Below are 18,526 nucleotides of genomic sequence, written 5' to 3' on the forward strand. Positions count from 1 at the left end.
TACTAATACGTACCTATCACAATTTGATTTACTTGTTGGCTTATCTTTTCTTTTATTCTTTCCTCCCTCACTGAACAGTAAGCTCCTGGGAGTAGGGACTTTGTTCGTCTTTACTGCTGTATCCACGGTACGCAGTTGGGTGCTTGGCATAGAGTAAATGTATACAAAGTGATACTGAAGCTAATGACAAGTTGGAGAAGGTTTTTGGAGGAATGCATGGACATTAGACAGTGGGTAAAGTAGGGGAGAGCATTATAGACGGGGGTGCTGTTATGAGCAAACGTGCAAAGGTGAGAATAAATTAACATGGGGTTTGGGGATATGAATGAAAAAAGAAATGGCCAAATAAACCCTGAGTTCCCATTGAGAAACAAGAACACTCTCCCCTGGAGGGATGACATGAGAGCAGATTAAGCAGGACTTTGAAAACCCAGTAAAGATGATAGGAGTAGAAAGGGATGCAGTGAAAGCTGGATAGCTTTGGACTGGTGGGCAAATGGTTTACCCAGTGGGCAGTTATAAGCATCAACAAAGTAGCCTCCCTTAACAAAAGAGAAAGCTTTATCTTTGAGGAATTAATGAAGAATTTTGCAACTGGAAAATCTACCGAGATATTCTTTTAATTTTAGCATAGTGTTCTGTTTTAAAATTAAATCTTGGTTTTATTTTGAATTACATGTAAATAAGTAAATCCACAACCTTTTTAGGACATTAAGCCTCTGTAGATCTTAAGCCTTTGAAGCTGCAAGATGGGCTAGAAAGTACTGGTTCATCCCTGGCCAGGGCTGTGTCCTGCCGCTGCCCCATGTGGCTCAGAACAGTGGATCGTTTCCAGGCTGCAGGGATCAGCAAATGGTGATCACCGATGGTGGCGCTCCCAAACTCTTGTTTTGTATAATGATGACTTACGTCCTCAGTAAGAGCTTACCAGTCAAAATGGTGATTAATTAGCAAACTCACTAATTGGGATCCTTCCTTGTGGTTCTGTTGTGAAGGATACTCATTTTTCCACTGGTACTTCCGAAAACCGCCATCCTGTAAAAATGTCAATTTAGCAAGAACCCTGGCTATGAAACAGGCATGTGCAAATCACACATGCTTATAAAAATCCATCACACCCCTTGTGGGGGGCAGATTAATGCCCCTCACCCCCACCAGATGTTGTATTACTTTTCTACAGCTGCTATAACAAATTACCACAAACTTCAAAGTTTGAAATGATTCAGAAATATCAAAATCATTTGAGGTTTATACATGAAGGCATGAGCTTTTTAGAAGAGACAACCCCTCCCACTTTGTAATTGACAAAAGTAATAAAGGCTCATCAAAAACTCAAACAATAGAGAATTGGGTAAAGTAAACAGTGAAAGTCCTTCCTCTCTTCCTGCCTGATCTTATCCTTGAGCAGTTCAGTATTTCCCTTCTTCAAGACAAGGACTTTTTGTATTTGTGAATTTGAGCCAGCTTTAAAAATAGACTCCCCGGATGCCTTCCTAGATGAGGTGATTTATGGGATTAGGAAAAAGCCCTGTCCAAGTTGCCATCTCCCCAAATAATGTTCTCATTATGCCATTTTATGGCTGAAACTCCATCATTAGCAATTCATCTCTTTGGCTTAATGATTTGGTTTCTTAAGATGCAGATACCTCATACAAGACTAACCCTTTAAGCCCTAACGATCTTTATAAGAATGAGTTTATTTAAATTAAGACTTTCTCTCTCCCTGCTCCCTTATCTCATCACCTGCTTTGTTTATTATCACAGTTTGGAATCATTTGTGTGTTTCGGTGCTTTTTTGTCTGTCACCACCACAGACTCTAAGTTTCATGAGGGCAGGGACTACTTATGCCTTCGTCACTATCCAGTTACTGGGATACAATGATACCAGATGTGCTCAATAAAGATGTGATTGGATGGAAGACCTTGAAATAATGGAATCAGACATGAGACCAAAGGGTGCTGGAACATTATGGAAGGCACGGGCAATACAGCGTGAGAGGGTGGGGCTGCCTCCCAGGCCTGCTCTTCTGCTGATGTGCACCCGTCAGCATCTAGGGCTTCCTTCCTCTTGGCTCCCACTTCCGTTGGTGGGGCTGTGCTGTGGTTAAATAGCTTGAATATCACACCTGATGCCATAGTTAAACTTTACTGACCTCACAGTTTTCTTAATTACCCACCCTGTGAATCAAAACTCTGGAACTGATTTTTTAAAGTCTGAGACGATAGAAAATCAAAGCAAGAGAAGAGTATCTGTTTTATTGGTTTTTTTTTTTTCTCTGGGTCCCAAAAGCTGTTTTGTCCCCCTTTTTCTTTTTAACAGCTGTATAAACATTTGCAAAAACAAAAAACCATGAGAACAGGGTGTGGGTGAAAGATCATTTGCAAAGGAATCCGCTGTTTGCAGAAATATTTACAGAAAGGTAGCAACCTCCACGCACCTGTTATTCCAGGTGTGCACATCGAATTCACTGACCATGTTAGCACTTGCCTTGAATGGCATTCAATGCACAGGGAATTTGGGAACTAAGAATAACAACGCTTCCGGAATAGGAGAAAGTAGACTTGACTCAATGGGACTCTGATATAAGCCTCATGATGAGTGGCAGCAGCCACCACAGTTTAAAATTGGATATTTTGTTTGATGATTTCTGTAACATCTGTCTCCTCTTCCAGCCTATAAGCTCCATCTGGGGAGACTGGTTCTGCTTCTTATGACGTGCCCAGCTCTTGGCCCAGTGCTTGCATATAGCATGTGCTCAAAAATAGTTGTCCCGTGAATGAATACTTAGTACCTCTTTCAGTTAGGATGGCCGGTACTAGTGGTGTGAATGGATTTTTAAAAATTGTTCAGCTTCTTAGTTTGACATAGGACTGTTCATTTATCATTTTTGTCTGAGTAGCTTTCTAACAAAGCTTTCAGACTTTATTCACACTTTAAAAAAAAATTTATGCTGATAGATGACTTAGCTTTTCTCATGAATGGTGTTAACTGTGGATCATTAGTGACTGTTATAATAGAAGCAGTTGGAAGAGATTGACCCCGAAGATTCTCGTAATGAGAAAGTAGTAATATTAAACTCAAGTAGTCTGTGTTCTTCTTTTTACATGTTTCATCATCATCTTCAACCGAACGATCTCATGTTCAAGTTAATTTAATGAGAATGGCTCTTTGCAGCCACTGAGACCAAACACTTGCATATTACGGAAGTCACTTCCTTTAACCTAACTCACACCCCTTTGCACACAATGAAGATGAAAGAGTTTTTACAAGGGTGGGAGAGAAAAGGGTGCAGACTGGACTGTGTAGGACACTCAGGGGGATGAGGCTGGAAAGGACCCCAAAATTGGTTGGAGGCGAGGTATGAGGCAAGGGAAGACACCAGAATGAGTGCCTTTACAGACTCATAAAACAGGGCCATTGTTGCTACCAGCTGCAGTCCTTCTATAACCCATTGTGTTGTCATGGTTAATATGTTTTCAATCCCAAACCTTACACTCCCCACACTGTGAGTTTAAAGCCAGAGTTATTCTTAGACATTCCTTCCTGACAGTGAGCGAGGAGGTCCCGGAGTTATGCGTCTCTGGAAAATCTTATCTAGAATAGCGTGTAAGCCTTTGATCCTCAGTTCTTAAGATGGATGGGAGAAAAAAGTGACTCTAATGAAAAAGGTCACCAATTCTCTAGGGGTCAAAGATGAAGTGGACTAAATCTAACGGCGTTTGGTAAATGAAAAGCACATAAGAAGATGCTATAGGAAGATGTAAATTTGGGAAACGAAAGAGGAAAAGACAAGACGTGTGTTCTTGTGGGGTTGGGGATGGCTAATTTTCAGAACTTACTGATGATCCAGGGGCCAGGGAAAATCCAGGAGACAAGCGTCTGAGAATCCATGATGCTGGGTGTCGGATGCGTTACAGTGTATGTTTTGTGTGTTAACCACTTCTGCAGATGCTTTCTTTAGGGAAGTTCAGTCAGTGTGTTCTGCATCCCAATCTGTGTGTTCTGCATCAGTGGATATGGAGGGCTGACTGTATTGCCACTTTATATAAGAGACTTGATATAAGGATCCGTTTATATAAGGATCTTGGTATCCACGGGGTTAAGGAACCAATCCCCAGCAGATACCCAGGGATGACTGTATAACACCTCAAAGACAATTCATTCCAGAGAATCAAAAGTGTTGTCGTGTTCAGTTGAGACCTGTGATTAGCACAGGGGTAGCCAGGATCAGACTTGTTAAGGATGTGCTGATATGACAGTGGGCATCACTTCATATGTGATGAGCCCTGTAAGGCCAACAAAAACTGTGGGGATTCCAGGAAGCATCATTATTAACAGTGTGCACTTTTACAACACACACTCCTGTTGACACTCTATATAATACTTCTAATACTTTCTGCTTTTCATATGTTACCTCATTTGATTTTCAGTTATCCTGTGAAGTAGATACTGTTTTTTCCTTGAATTAGACCAGCGTGAGGCACTGGTTAGAAACCAGAGGAAAAGAGCAGGGAGAAGCCAAGTTGCACTCAGGGATGACTAATAACGTGAAGGCAAAAATTTCGATTTCAGAACTCTCTGCAGAGTTAGCACATTGAACTGTCACTGGATAGCAGTTAAAACTATTCCTAAATGAAAAGTTCAGCTATAGTTTGTAGCGTATTGAAACCATATTAGCCTATTTTGTCTCTTTACAACACTGGCCAAGTTAACTTTTTTATATTTGTTGCTGATTTACTCTCTTTGTTGCCTCGTCTAACTTCCATTAAGTGGCCTGAGACAGGGAGCAGGGTACCTAGCACACAATTTGTGGTAAATAAATACTTCTTGAATGAATGAATGAGTTCTGAAAGCAGAAAAAATGACAAGAATGACATTTCTTTTCAGAAAACAGCATTCTTTTTAGGTTCTTAATAGTGTACTACATTAGCAGTTTTATAAATTTGAAGTTAGATCTCAGATTTAATTAGTATGAGGGTAATTTTTTACGAAACCTGTCATTAAAAGTCCTCCCGGGAGATTGAAGGTCATCCAGAAAATGTCCACCTTTGGAGAGATTTCAGCTCTGACGTGGTACTGCATTTGAAACTGTGCCTTCCTAACAGTGTCTCATTTAATTCTGCTGAGCTTTTGTAGAATGTTCAAATGTCCTTGGAATTTTCCTCATGATTCTTTTACTCCTGAAAGTAGCATGTTGACCACAAAGAGATTGTTCGTTGCATAAGGAAAAGCTGAAAGAGAAAACGTTATTAGAGAGAGAAGGAAAAGCACTTGTCACCCTATGTTTTCACAGTTACTTTTCTATCTGGAAATGACATTTATATTGTTTTCTGTTTGATACCTACAAAGAGTGCACCCACAGACATGAAAGAGACCTCTTTTCAGAGTAGGATGTGCCTGGATATGTGATCCGCCAAATGCCTATGAACTTGGATATTTAGACAATCCTAATAGGGTAGAGATGGAGGACATGCCTGTGTTGGAATTGTCAGAAGGGGATGAATATGAAGGAATGTGAAAGCTGAAGCTAGGAGGTAGAGTGTTTTAACTGGACATATTGTCACTCCTAATAATTTTGGTAATTCTAATTCTCTTAATAAAAAGAAGGAGAAAACAGATTTTGGGTGGGCAGCTAGCATTTATTCCCGTATTAAGTAAATACAAAAAAAATCATGAAAATGGTACATTAATGACTAGAGTTTGGAAAAACTACTGTGCAGGAATCAAATGTCCATGGATATCACATTAGGAAGAAACGAAGAGGGACAATCCCTGAGCAGAGCCTTTTATATAGATTAGAGGTTTCCTTGGGCCAACACACCTTTACTCAGGTCAACTCATTTCAGCAACATTTATCATACTACTGTAGACACTGATGAAATGGTTAAAAAATAAAAGGCTAAGGGACTTCCCTGGTGGTCCAGTGGCTAAGACTCCACGCTCCCAGTGCAAGGGGCCCGGGTTCAATCCCTGGTCAGGGAACTAGATCTCGCATGCCACAACTAAAAGATCCCGAGTGCCACAACTAAGACCCAGCACAGCCAAATAAATAAATATTAAAAAAATAAAATTTAAAAAAAGAAGGCTATGATCCAGTGTCAGAATGAGTTATGTGGGCCAGGGAATCCCAAAGCAAGCTGTGCATCAGAATCTCCAGACAAAGTTGCAAAAAATAGAGATGTGTAGTGTCAATCCCTAGATATTACGATTCAGTGGATTTGGGATTCTAGAATCTGTACTTTTAAGGAGTCCCCTCGTGATACTGAGGCAGAGAATCCAAGGGCACTGGTCTTCGGAAATCACGGGTAGAAAATGAGTGCTCTGTACATTATGTTTGTGCACATGGTAATTGACACGTTGATGTTTTCAAACAACAGCGGACACAAAAATTCCCGAGCCTTTGCTGTAAATGCAGGTTCCTGGTGCCACCCCCAGTGCTTTTGAAGAACTGGATCTTAGAAGGGGCAGACATCTGAATTTGTAACTAGCAGCCCAGCTGATTCAAAAGCAGGTGATCTGCACAACAAATGTTGAGAAACACTGATTTTTGAGAACTTGATATTTTCCAGGCACTGTGCTACAAACCATGTATACACAGTATCTGACTCCATCCTTCAAATAATCATATGGGAGAGGGACTTTTATTACCCCCATTTTACAGATGCGGAAACTGAAGCATGGAGAAAACTGGGTCAAGATCATACTGTAAATAGCTGAGTTGACTTGCAGACTAGAACTGTCTGACAGCAAGATTTATGATCTTAATACTAGATTGCCTCCTTGCTTTCAGGAGGTCAGAGAAAAAAAAAAAAAAGAATCTTCCCAGTTGAGGCAGGCTTTATGAAGGCATTTAAACAAAAGTAGGATAAGGGGACTTTGGAATTTGTTGCTTGGTCCTTGGACACATAAAGTTTGAGCTGTCTCTAAAATGAATCCTTTTTTGCTTTTGTTTGTTTAGTTATAAAACTCTGAGAGCTCCAACTGAAAGCAAGCGTGTTGATATTCTTTTCATACAGTAAATAGTGGAATGGGGTCTGACATAAGCTGTTGGACTAGGCCATGACTTTAGAAAATGCTGATGTGTTTTTGAGGCTGACACTCCCTACATTTTTTTGCCTTTGATAGTGTTTTTTAAAATTGAAATATAGTTGATGTACAATATAATCTTAATTTCAGGTTTATTACATAATGATTTCCATTTGCATATAGTATGAAATTATCACCACGATAAATCTAGTAACCATCAGTCACTATGCACAGTTATTACAATATTATTGACTATCTTCCTTATGCTGTATGTTACATCCTTGAGACTTATTCCTTTGACGAACTGTTGGTTTTCTCCTTTAAAGGATAAATAAAGTAAGAAAACAGATAAGGAAGCCCGCAGATACAGTGAAAACAAAACAAAGGATGCTGAAGCATAGATTATTTTTTTAATAACTTGCTCTTTTAGATTTAGTGATAATGTCAGCTGTCTTTCAAAAGATAACTTTCTAAAAACTTATAAATTTCTGCTGCCTATTAGCAGCCCTTTAGAGGGCAAATTTCCTGGGCATTAGAGAAGTAAAGGCTGTAAGTCAAAGATAACTTGTTTACCAGACAGGGACTGTAATTGAAATAGCCCTTTGGAATTAATGAAAGTATGAAATAGCTTTTCCCCAGCAGACCGAGAGGAGTCTAATTTAATTATCTGTGAGTGTCACAGATTAGAAGCAGCCTTTCATTCACTTCTAGAAGCTGAGTATGGACAGCTCATACCTAGTGAAGGGAACAAGGAATTGGAGCCATGGGTATGTGAAGAATGCCCATGGGAGAGTACAGTGATCACAGGCCTCTGGGCTCCAATGGCAGTAATGGTTAGGTCCTATTTACAGTGTTTATCGGGGGCCTGAGACACCGAGGTATGACTTCAGTCCTTCGGCATTCAGCCAGAATCTACTGAACGCCCCCCTATATCCTAGGCATTATGTAGGCACCATGCATACCTAGATACAGTATGGAACCGTGAGTATTCTGTCCAACTGGTTTCCTTTTGGGGGACAGGGGGCAGAAGATTTCAAAACAAATGCCAAACTTCATATCACTTCATTCCATACGTTATTTTTCTAACTTGAACTAGTTGTCACCTGAGGTAGGCAGAGTAATGGTCTCCCAGAGGTGTCCACAGCCTAACCCTCAGAGTCTGTGGATATGCTGCCTTAGGTGGGAAAAGGAACTTTGCAAGTGTAATTGAGTTAAAGCTCTTGAGGTGGTCAGATTTTCCTGGATTATCCAGGCGGCCCCAATTTCATCACATGGGTTCTTACAAAGGGGGGCAGGAGGGTCAGAATCAAGACAAAGGATGTGGTGACAGAAACAGAAGGAGCAATGCCATGTGGGGTCATGAGCCTAGGGATGTAGGCAGCAGCATTTGGAAGGCAAGGAAATGGATTTTCCCTTCTAGCCTCTGGAAGGAAGCAGACCCACCAACACCTTGATTTTAGAACTTCTGACCTCCAGAACTGTAGGATAATAAATACCACTATGTTTGCAGTAATTTCTTAGAGCAGCAATAGGAAACTAATACACAAACTTTTAAAAATAGGGAGAACTCACATAATAATACAGATTTAGGGCTTCTTTTGAAAAATCAGAGACTGGGCATTGCTGAGCCCACAGTCTTTCCTGGCAATGATAGGCTAAAGCTGAAAAGAAGCTACTTTATAACTGGGATGTGGTTAGCTTGTTTTTTTCTTGTATCTGGTCCTCTGTAGTCTCTGAATTTGTGACTGCTTGTCTAGAAGATTCTGTAGTTCATATAGCCTCCATAACATTGCTGAAAGCATGTGTTTTGAATCGACCGTTATTTTAAGCCATGAGCTGGAAGGGTCAGAAGCCACTTAACTTCCTAGTGGTTCCAATATCTAGAAAGGTTTGGTAGTTACAAGTATTCAAACACTATTTCATAGCCTACTGTAGTCATCTGTTATATGTCCCTAAACATATGATATGTGGATGATTTAAAACTACACAGCACGTTCAACTGGACCTCACCCTCTTAGGACTTGCAAACATTTGTACTGGGGTGAACACCACCCATGAGGAAATGTGTTAACCAAAATAACAAAAACATGCAAATTAAATTTATAGTGTAATGGAATGTTTCATCACCTTTAGAAAACAAACTGTGTTTCATTTACTAGCCCCTCAATTGTTCAATGAAGAGTAAACATAAGAGACTAATTTTCGTTATAAGTAGAAATATCCCTTTAGTGGAACAACCTATTATGGGTTATGAGACATTTACACCTCAGTCTTGAAATACTTTAATGAGATGTGAGACTGGGGGAGTCAAGAGCTTTGATGATTAAGAAGGGAAGTTAGGAGCTTGGATTAGACTGATGTCTGGCCTGAGTGAAGCCCTACGTGCCAGGAGGTGGGAAAGAGGGGCAAAGGGAAGGACCCGTGGGAAACAGCCTGCTGCGCGGGTGCACAGAACAGGATCCCGGCTCTCCAGCCTGCAGGAAGCATCATGGCTGAGTTCCCAGCCATCTTCCCTCCTACCTTTTACCTCATTTTCCCACATCATCCCCCTTTTCTTATAGGAGACAGCTTTGTGATATGAAAGTATCACAGCTTTGAAGACAGGAACTAATGTAGCCTTGGCTGTACGTGACCTCTCTGAACCACAGTTTTGTCTATAAAATGGGGATAATAATAAATGCCTCATCGTGTTGGAAGGATTGAAAGAAGTGAAACGTATCACAGTGCTTGTCTTATTCCCTAGAGCTGCCATTAACAAACTGCCACAAACTGGGTGGGTTAAACAACAGAAATGTATTGCCTCACAGTTCCAGAAGCTAGAAACCCAAGATTCAGGCATTGGCAGGGTTGGTTCCTTCTGAGGGCTGTGAGGGAGAATCTGTTCCTTGTTTCTCTCCTAGCTTCTGCTGGGTTGCTGGCAACCTTAGGCATTTTGTGACTTCTAGATGCATCACCCTGATCTCTGCCTGCGTGTTCATGTGATGTGCTCCTTGTGTGTGTGTCTGTGTCCAAATGTCCCCTGGTATAAGCACACCAATCAGATTAGATTAGGGGTCCCTGTATTCTGGTATAACCTCATCTTAATTAATTACATCTGCAATGACCATATTTCGAAAAATGGTCACATATTGTAGTATTGGAGTTAAGACTTCGACATATGAATTTGGGGGAGGGGGCAACACAGTACAACCCATAACGGTGCTCATCATAGAGTAGGCTCTTAATACGTGTTTACTCTCTCAGCTGTGTCCTCCCTTGATAAAGAGAATTCTTCCTTGTCATGTAGATTTTTTAATTGTCAGATTTAAATGCCTCAAAATCTAATAACCCTCACACATGTCAGAATGGCTATCTTCAAAAAGCAACAAATAACAAGTGTTCATGAGGGTGTGGAGAAAAGGAAACCCTCCTGCACTGTTGGTGGGAATGTAAATTGGTGTAGCCGCTGTGGAAAACAGTATGGAGGTTCCTCAAAAAACTGAAAATAGGGCTTCCCTGGTGGTGCAGTGGTTGAGAGTCCGCCTGCCTATGCAGGGGACGTGGGTTCGTGCCCCGGTCCGGGAGGATCCCACATGCTACAGAGCAGCTGGGCCTGTAAGCCATGGCCGCTGAGCCTGCGCGTCCGGAGCCTGTGCTCCGCAACGGGAGAGGCCACAATAGTGAGAGGCCCGCATACCGCAAAAACAAAAAAACCTGGCTGTGCACTTACCTCCGTCGATATGTGTGATCTGCCCTAAGGTTGGCTTCATTATGAAATACCGGGGACCAAGGCATTACTTTCAATAGAGCCACCAAGGCCTCTGTGAGAGTCCGTTAGCATCTGACCTTCTGCATACTCAGTAAATAAGATAACTTTCAAAAAAATCTACTCTGGGTCTGCAAGTGTTCAAAGGGAAAAAAAGACAAAACTGGAAAACTGACTGAAAATATAGTGGGTTCAGACCATTTTCTTATGATTAATTTCTTGTCTTAACCTTGTGCCCCCAATTCAGAACGTGACCTGGTTTGGAAATAGGGTCTTTGCAGATGTAATTAGTTGAGTTCATATTGGAATACAGTAGGCTGTAAATCCAATGACGGGTGTACTTATAAGAAGGCCATAAGAGGACACACAGAAAGCAGTCCATGTGACAACGGAAGCAGAGATTGGACACATGCAGTACGAAGCCACAAAACACCAAGGAGTACTGGTAGCTACCACATGATTAGGAAGAGGCAGGGTAGAGTTCTTCCCTGGAGTCTCCAGAGGGAACATCGTCCTGCCGACACCTGAGGTGACTGATTTATCTATCATCCAAGCGCCAGAGTCTCGCCTCACTAACTTGTATGTGGACTCTGGTGAGCATTCCAACCATAAGCCCAGAATCTGGGGCTTTATTATATATGGCTTATAGGGGTCCAGACCCAGTTTCACAGTTTGGCAGAAGAGAGCAAGCTTGAACTTGAGAACTGCTGCTGTTGGTTGTTGGGAGAGTTGGCGTATAAAAATTATGTCCTCTTTAATTGCCCCACAGTCAGACTATATTTTTCATCCCATAGTTTTCACTCTGCTTTCTCCAGCATTTTTCGTCACTGTCTTGACATCTAGCAGACAAAAGGGATCACTCAGTCTGCTGCCCACTCTAACACCCTTGAATTCACCGTGTAATCCAGGTGCCAAACAATTTGGGAATTGTGTGAGAGGCGAGAAATTAGTCCTGTGAAGCTGAGGCTCCCCCAGAACCCCGTCCTGAACCTTCTTTTTCTAGCCTTCTTCCCCTTTCTCCTTTGCTTTCTCTTTCTTTCCATTCTCCTCTGTGTCAAGCTGTGGATGACCCACCTGGCTCCTGAATGCTGGGTCTCCGCGTGGTTCAGGACCACTTGGAAGAGAGTTGCAGGTTGAGTGGGACTTGCTTAGCGCTTCCCTGTGCTCCCTTTGGCCGCATTTAAACTCCTTCCTCTTCTTTTGGTAAATTGGAGATGATCTTTATCTGCCTCTCCTCGAGTTGGTGCAGGGATTATCTAATGTTTGTAACGCATTTGGAAGTCGATAACTGCTAATTATTTTACCCTGATATCTTGTCCTTTGTTCTAAATACTTTGCAACCTGAGGTGAAAAGACATAAATTAAAAAGTGGTCGAGATAACCATGATCTCCAAAACAAAGGTTGTGATTGACCTTCTTCTTTTATGAACTGCTTTCGCTCTACTGTTAGTCACTCCGCTTATGCTACACCTTCCTTCCTGAGCAGGATGGATGGAAGAAGAGTGCACTCGAGGTACGCAATGGAGAGAGTTAAGCTGCCAGTACCTGCCGTATGGGAAGAGCTTTATATACACTGTCTCATTCAACCCTCATATAATATGCATAGGAGGTCATTATTAGCATCTTACACATCAGTGAACAGGTGCTTATGGCAGTTCTGCTAAGAACTGGTAAAGCCAGATTTTGAAGATGTTGTTTGGCTCCAAACACTTCTTCCTCACCTTGTGCTCAAGTAGAAGGAGAAAATAAGTATGTTATTTGTAATGAGGTGGATGGACCTAGAGTCTGTCATACAGAGTGAAGTAAGTCAGAAAGAGAAAAACAAATACCGTATGCTAACACATATATATGGAATCTAAAAAAAATGGTACTGATGAACCTAGGGGCAGGACAGGCATAAAGACACAGACGTAGAGAATGGACTTGAGGACACGGGGAGGGGGAAGGGTAAGCTGGGACGAAGTGAAAGAGTGGCATGGACTTATATACACTACCAAACGTAAAATAGATAGCTAGTGGGAAGCAGTCACATAGCACAGGGAGATCAGCTCGGTGCTTTATGACCACCTAGAGGGGTGGGATAGGGAGGGTGGGAGGGAGATCTCCGCAAGAGGGAGGGGATATAGGGATATATGTATACGTATAGCTGATCACTTGGTTACACAGCAGAAACTAACACACCACTGTAAAGCAATTGTACTCCAATAAAGATGTTAAAAAAAGAAAATAAGTATGTTGGGAAGAGTGAGTTGGTATGAGGAGAGAAAAAGAGACCCACACATTGTTTTTTGCCCTGTGAGCAAAGTCCACTGAACACAGAAGAGGTATAAAGCAAGAGTCTAGAAACTAAAGCAGTCCCAGCCTATACAGCAGGGAATTTTAAACTAAAAAAAAAAAAAAGATCTGATTTTGAATTTGGAGAGGCTGTTAGCAATAATTTAGTCTTACCCTATCCTTTGACAGATGAGGACATTAGAGCTCCAAAGGCAAATAATTCTTGCCCAAGGTCACTCAGATCTTTAATTTGATATTCTTAGTAGAAAGAGCTGTTTTTTAATTCCATAGACCTCTTTACTTATTGTTTGTTAATTTTTATCTATTTTAAATTTTATTTATTTATTTATTTATTGAGATATAACTGACATATAGCACTGTATAAGTTTAAGGTATGCGGCATAATGATTTGACTTACCATACATCATGGACTGATTATCACAATAAGTTTAGTGAACATCCACCATCTCATAAAGATACAAAATAAAAGAAAAAATATATGTATTTTCCTTGTGATGAGAAGATTTGCTCTCTTAACAGCTTTCATATATAGCACACAGCAGTGTTAATTGTATTAATCCTATTGTACATCATTAGTACTTATTTATTTTATAACTGCAAGTCTGTACCTTTTGACCATCTTCCTCCAATTCCCCCTCCCCCATCCCCACCTCTGAACCGCAAATCTGATCTCTTTTTCTATGAGTTTGTTTGTTTGAAGTAGAATTGACCTACAACACTGTATTAGTTCCAGGTGCACAACACAGTGATTCGATATTCCTACACATTGCAAAATGACCACCATGAGAAAAGCTAACATGTTTAAGACTTGCCTGTTTACTGTACGCAAGACATTTCTAAGTTCTTTATGTGTATTTATTCATTTAACCTTTACAACTCTAAGAGGCAACAGCATCATTCTTTTCTTTGCAAGTACCTACAGAAAGGGCACGGAAAAGGTTTTGGGTTTTTTTTTTTTTTTTGTATTTTTCATTATCTTATAACTTTAATTTTTTTTTAACGTCTTTATTGGCGTATAATTGCTTTACAATGGTATGTTAGTTTCTGCTTTGGTAAAACCATCTCTTTGAAAGTAATCTGCAGATTCCAGGTATTTTAGAGGAAACGAGTTCAGCAGTTTTCAAACTGTATTTCAATGTTTGTTAGGAACCCCGCTCAGAGATGTGAGTTGTTGGAGGATAAAGCCATAAAGTCTGGGACCCCAGCCCGGCTGCAACCCTATACAAACTCTCTTTCAGTTGTTTCACATTTTGTTTTATGACTAGATGACTGTTGAGACCTGCCTCAAATTGAGGATTCAATGACTGCTTCCCTCAATTCTTTTTTAAATTGAGATAAAATTGACATAGAACATTGTGTAAGTTTAAGGTATACAACGTGTTGATTTCATACATTTATATCTACTTCCCTCAGTTTTCAACCTTGACTTCTTACCACTCTTAGATTCTGCTTGTCTTTTCATAAACCTTTTCTCTCATGCTCTGCAGAGGTGACTGTGCGATATCCCCCTATGGGATTTAGCTCACTTCAGTTGCGCATCAGAATAATTTCAAAACTGAATGTCTGTTTCCCTGCTTTTTCGCTTCACCTTCTTTATTAGAAACATGATCAGTTCTTGAGTCTCTGACCAATGCAGCATCTGATGGCGGGAAGCTGGAGTGGAGATGAAAGTTGTCACATCTGTTTCAGGAGTCACGTTTCAATAAAATGCAGACACATCCCCAGAACTGTTGCATAGACACTGGAGAATCTTTGGGTGCCAGGAAATTTGGACTTGTAACAGAAGTTGTCACCGAACTACAACCTAAATATTCAAGCCTGAAGAAAAGTGTCCTTGAAAGGCTTTACAATGTGGAGCTCACGTGGCCCAAAGTATAGTTTTAAAAACCTGTTCTTCAACATGAATATTTTCTCCTTGGAAAGTCGGTGGTCCTCATGAGCAGACTTCTACCTTTGAGCATCCACATAGTATCAAAACGAACATTCTGTACACAAGGATGGTGGGGATTGCCCACTCTGAGTCTTCTCTCAGCAGAATTAACTTATCAACACAGAAGTCTTTAATAAGCCACAAAATGTTTTAGGGCTTTGGGATTATTCATACCTATATATGCCACTTAACATGTGGGTGAGTTTATGATTCCACCATTAGAAAGGTCTGCACTTTACTGATGGTATTTACTGTTGACATTTATTTTACAAACTTAATATTGTTTTTGAAGAATGATGCTTAGTTGTGTTCACATTTAAGTGACTGGTTCCAGTCAAAGTTAATGGATCAGATGTGACTAGGTAAGTAAGACAGGCGCTTTGGGAGGACTGTTTGTAGCTCCTCCAGTCCTATTTAATGAGCTGGAAAAGTAATTTACTAGGTTTAATGTAGAGGCTGGAAAAAATTTATTCTAAACCCCCCAAACACTTTATGCCTTGAGACCATAGCTTATTCACCTTGTAGGGTCTGGTACATTGCCTTCTCTAACAATTCATTTTGATCTCTTGAAGATACTGTTGGAAAAAGCAATAAGCTAAAGCTCAATTTTTTTGTATGCATAAAATGCATAAAGGGGGAAATAAGCCAGGCAGTCATTCACATTCTAGTATAAATAGCTCTACAGGGGATTTCTTCATTCTAAAAAGTAAATGTTTATTTGGAATTGTTGGAAGGTGGGCATTCAAAAGTAAAGGTGATCATTGTGTAATGAATTCTTCCTGGGAGGAGAATGAGTTGAAATTGTCAGCACCAAAGATAATCATGTCTTGCCTTATAGTTTTTCCCAGGGAAAGCAGGTAGTTATATTGTTGCTGTTTCCAAAGAATACCTTTTTTTGATAAGTTTAAAAGTTGGTGAGCCTGCCACAATTTTCCCACCCTGAGTTTCACCATCTGCCAGGTACCAGGCTCAGCACATAACATGCACTGTCTCATTTAATCTCCTCTCCAGCATTATGAGGTCCATGCTACTAACAGGCTCTAAATGATGTTTAATCTGCATTTTAGACATTTTAACTCAATCTTCACAACAACCCTCTGATATAGGTACTATTATTTCCCCATTTTACAGATATAAAAACTGAGATACAAAGAGAGTAATTGACTTGCCCAAGATCCCACGGTCTTGTGGGGATGTTGTAGCAAATTGTGGAGCTATGATTTATGTTCAGGCATTCTAGCTCCAGAATATACTGTTGTATATGTTATCAGTGAGGAAACAGAAGGACAGAGAATAACAACTTGCTCCAAGTTATACAGGTCAGGCAGCCTATAAGCTACATAAACCTACAAAAGCTCAACCCTCATATCATCCTGCACACCTTCTCTTTGATCAGTCATTTGTAAAGCCACACACACTTGCTTCCACCTCAATACAGATCTCACTGTGGTGCTTAGAAAAGATGATAAGCATAGAAAGGGAAGAAATTGCTTTATCATTTGTTTAGCTTACCGTTTATTTATTTAGTTTACTCTTTCTTTTATTTCTGAATAAACTGGAGATGGTGGCTCATTATGAGAGAGTTGAATCATCACCGGATTAACTGCCAGTGTCGAAGGCAATCTTAACCTCGTCTACAGCAGTGTTTGTTATCTTTCATGACAATAAGAATCACCTGAAGATCTGGTAAAATGCAGATTCTGATTCAATAGGTCTGGGATGGACCTGAGATTCTGCATTTCTAGCAAGCTTCCAGGTGATGCTGATGCTACTGGAACATGATCTGTGCTTGGAGTACCAAGGCTAGAGCACTGAGCTTTTCCAAACTGATCAGAAAGATTTATCCCAGGGCCCAGAGTTCAAGTGGGAAGGAGGGCATTTTCATAGGTGGAAGAACACTTAGGGAGTCTGGTCAAATCAACACTGGGCAGAGGAGGGATGGCTCATGAGATAAGGTCTGAACTACACAGACTCTCAGGATTGAAAGGAACTTTAAAGGTCATCTGGTCCAAACATCCAGCTGATGTTTGAATCCTCTTGTATCCCTGCCAGGTCATCTCAGCCCTTGAGTTAAAGAAGTATTCTCCATGAAAGGAAATAAACATTCAATTGAACGAAAGAATTTTAAGATGGTGCCTGAATCACAGAAACAATCTAAGAGTGAAAGACTGGGGGAAGAGCTGTGACGTCTCATGCCTGTGCAGACAGACATTTCCCCCCTGGTATATTTTTGGAGCCTTTGGATATTTACTCAAAAGCTTTCAGACCTTACCATTTCATAATAAAAACAATGCACTCTACCAGAGAACCAGATGGGAGTGCTTATTCCCCTATGCATTTGCGTCCCACTATGAAATAGAGGTTTCAGTGCTGACTGGCAGGTGAGAAACAGTGACAGATGTTTGGCTGCTAGGCTACTTCTTGGCTGCACTGACTGTATATACCAGGGCCTTTGAGAAAACATATTTTCAAGGATCAAGAATCATGCAACCGGGGCTCCCCTGGTGGCACAGTGGTTGGGAGTCCGCCTGCCGATGCAGGAGACACGGGTTCGTGCCCTGGTCCAGGAAGATCCCATATGCCGCGGAGCGGCTGGGCCCATGAGCCACGGCCGCTGAACCTGCACATCCGGAGCCTGTGCTCCGCAGCGGGAGAGGCCGCAACAGAGGCCTGCGACACACACACACACACACACACACACACACACACACACACACACACACACACACACACACACACACACACACACACACACACACACACACACACACACACACACACACACACTCATGCAACCATGAATAGTTTCTTCTCATTTTGATTTTTACAACCTGAACCAAAAGGCACTTGTATTGTTGAGTCTTCTGATTGGGGGGATGCCAACTTCTTTTCAGTTACTCTTTTCTCAGGCTGTTGCTTGATGGGTCTCTGCTTTCTGTTTCAGGTGCCCGGGGACAGCGAGAAACAGTGGAAGCCAGCCCTGGTTGTGCTGACTGAGAAGGACCTTCTAATTTATGACAACATGCCACGGAGGAAGGAAGCCTGGTTCAGCCCAGTTCACACGTACCCTCTTCTTGCCACCAGGTAGCCATGGTTTTGTGTCCGGGTATGATGTGTGGTCTGTTTGAAACTATTTAATCAATTACAATTATTTCAGCATATTATGATATTACTGCTTCCTCTTGCAATAAGAGCTGGGAGTTCCTCCAGAATATAGCCACACGTTTTTAGCCTTTTATTGATAGATTATTATTTATGACCAAACACAGGGCAACACAAAGCCAGAGAACAAACTGCTTCTCCATCAGGAAGAAACAGTGCCATCTGTGATATGGTCCCAGCCTAGTCACCTTCCTGGGTCTCCATCCCATTCCCTCTGAGATGAACTATACCAGTGTGTTTACAGTCTTGACATTCAGGTAGAATTAAGAAAGGGACTTCACTTGGTGGCACAAAAAATGTCATGTGGGAATGTCCCATTGTGCTTTTTAAAGCTCACCCAGCGGGAGACCCCATAACAAGTTCTTCT

The 18,526-nt window shown here is 41.1% G+C and overlaps 1 protein-coding gene across 4 annotated transcripts in view; it reads left to right on the forward strand.

Annotated features, from left to right (window-relative positions):
- The window catches only part of SNTB1 (syntrophin beta 1), a 223,003-nt gene that overhangs the window by 164,262 nt on the left and 40,215 nt on the right, over positions 1–18,526 (forward strand). For all 4 annotated transcript variants that reach the window (XM_030764072.2, XM_030764073.2, XM_030764074.2 and 1 more), the window contains one exon: positions 17,942–18,081. In XM_030764072.2, the coding sequence (XP_030619932.1) occupies positions 17,942–18,081 (140 nt within the window). The remainder of the gene's footprint in view (positions 1–17,941; positions 18,082–18,526) is intronic.

The sequence above is a fragment of the Delphinapterus leucas genome, chromosome 17, assembly GCF_059928025.1.
Source record: "Delphinapterus leucas isolate spDelLeu-1000000601 "Yukka" chromosome 17, BTC_Dleu_Yukka2, whole genome shotgun sequence".
Taxonomy (NCBI): domain Eukaryota; kingdom Metazoa; phylum Chordata; class Mammalia; order Artiodactyla; family Monodontidae; genus Delphinapterus; species Delphinapterus leucas.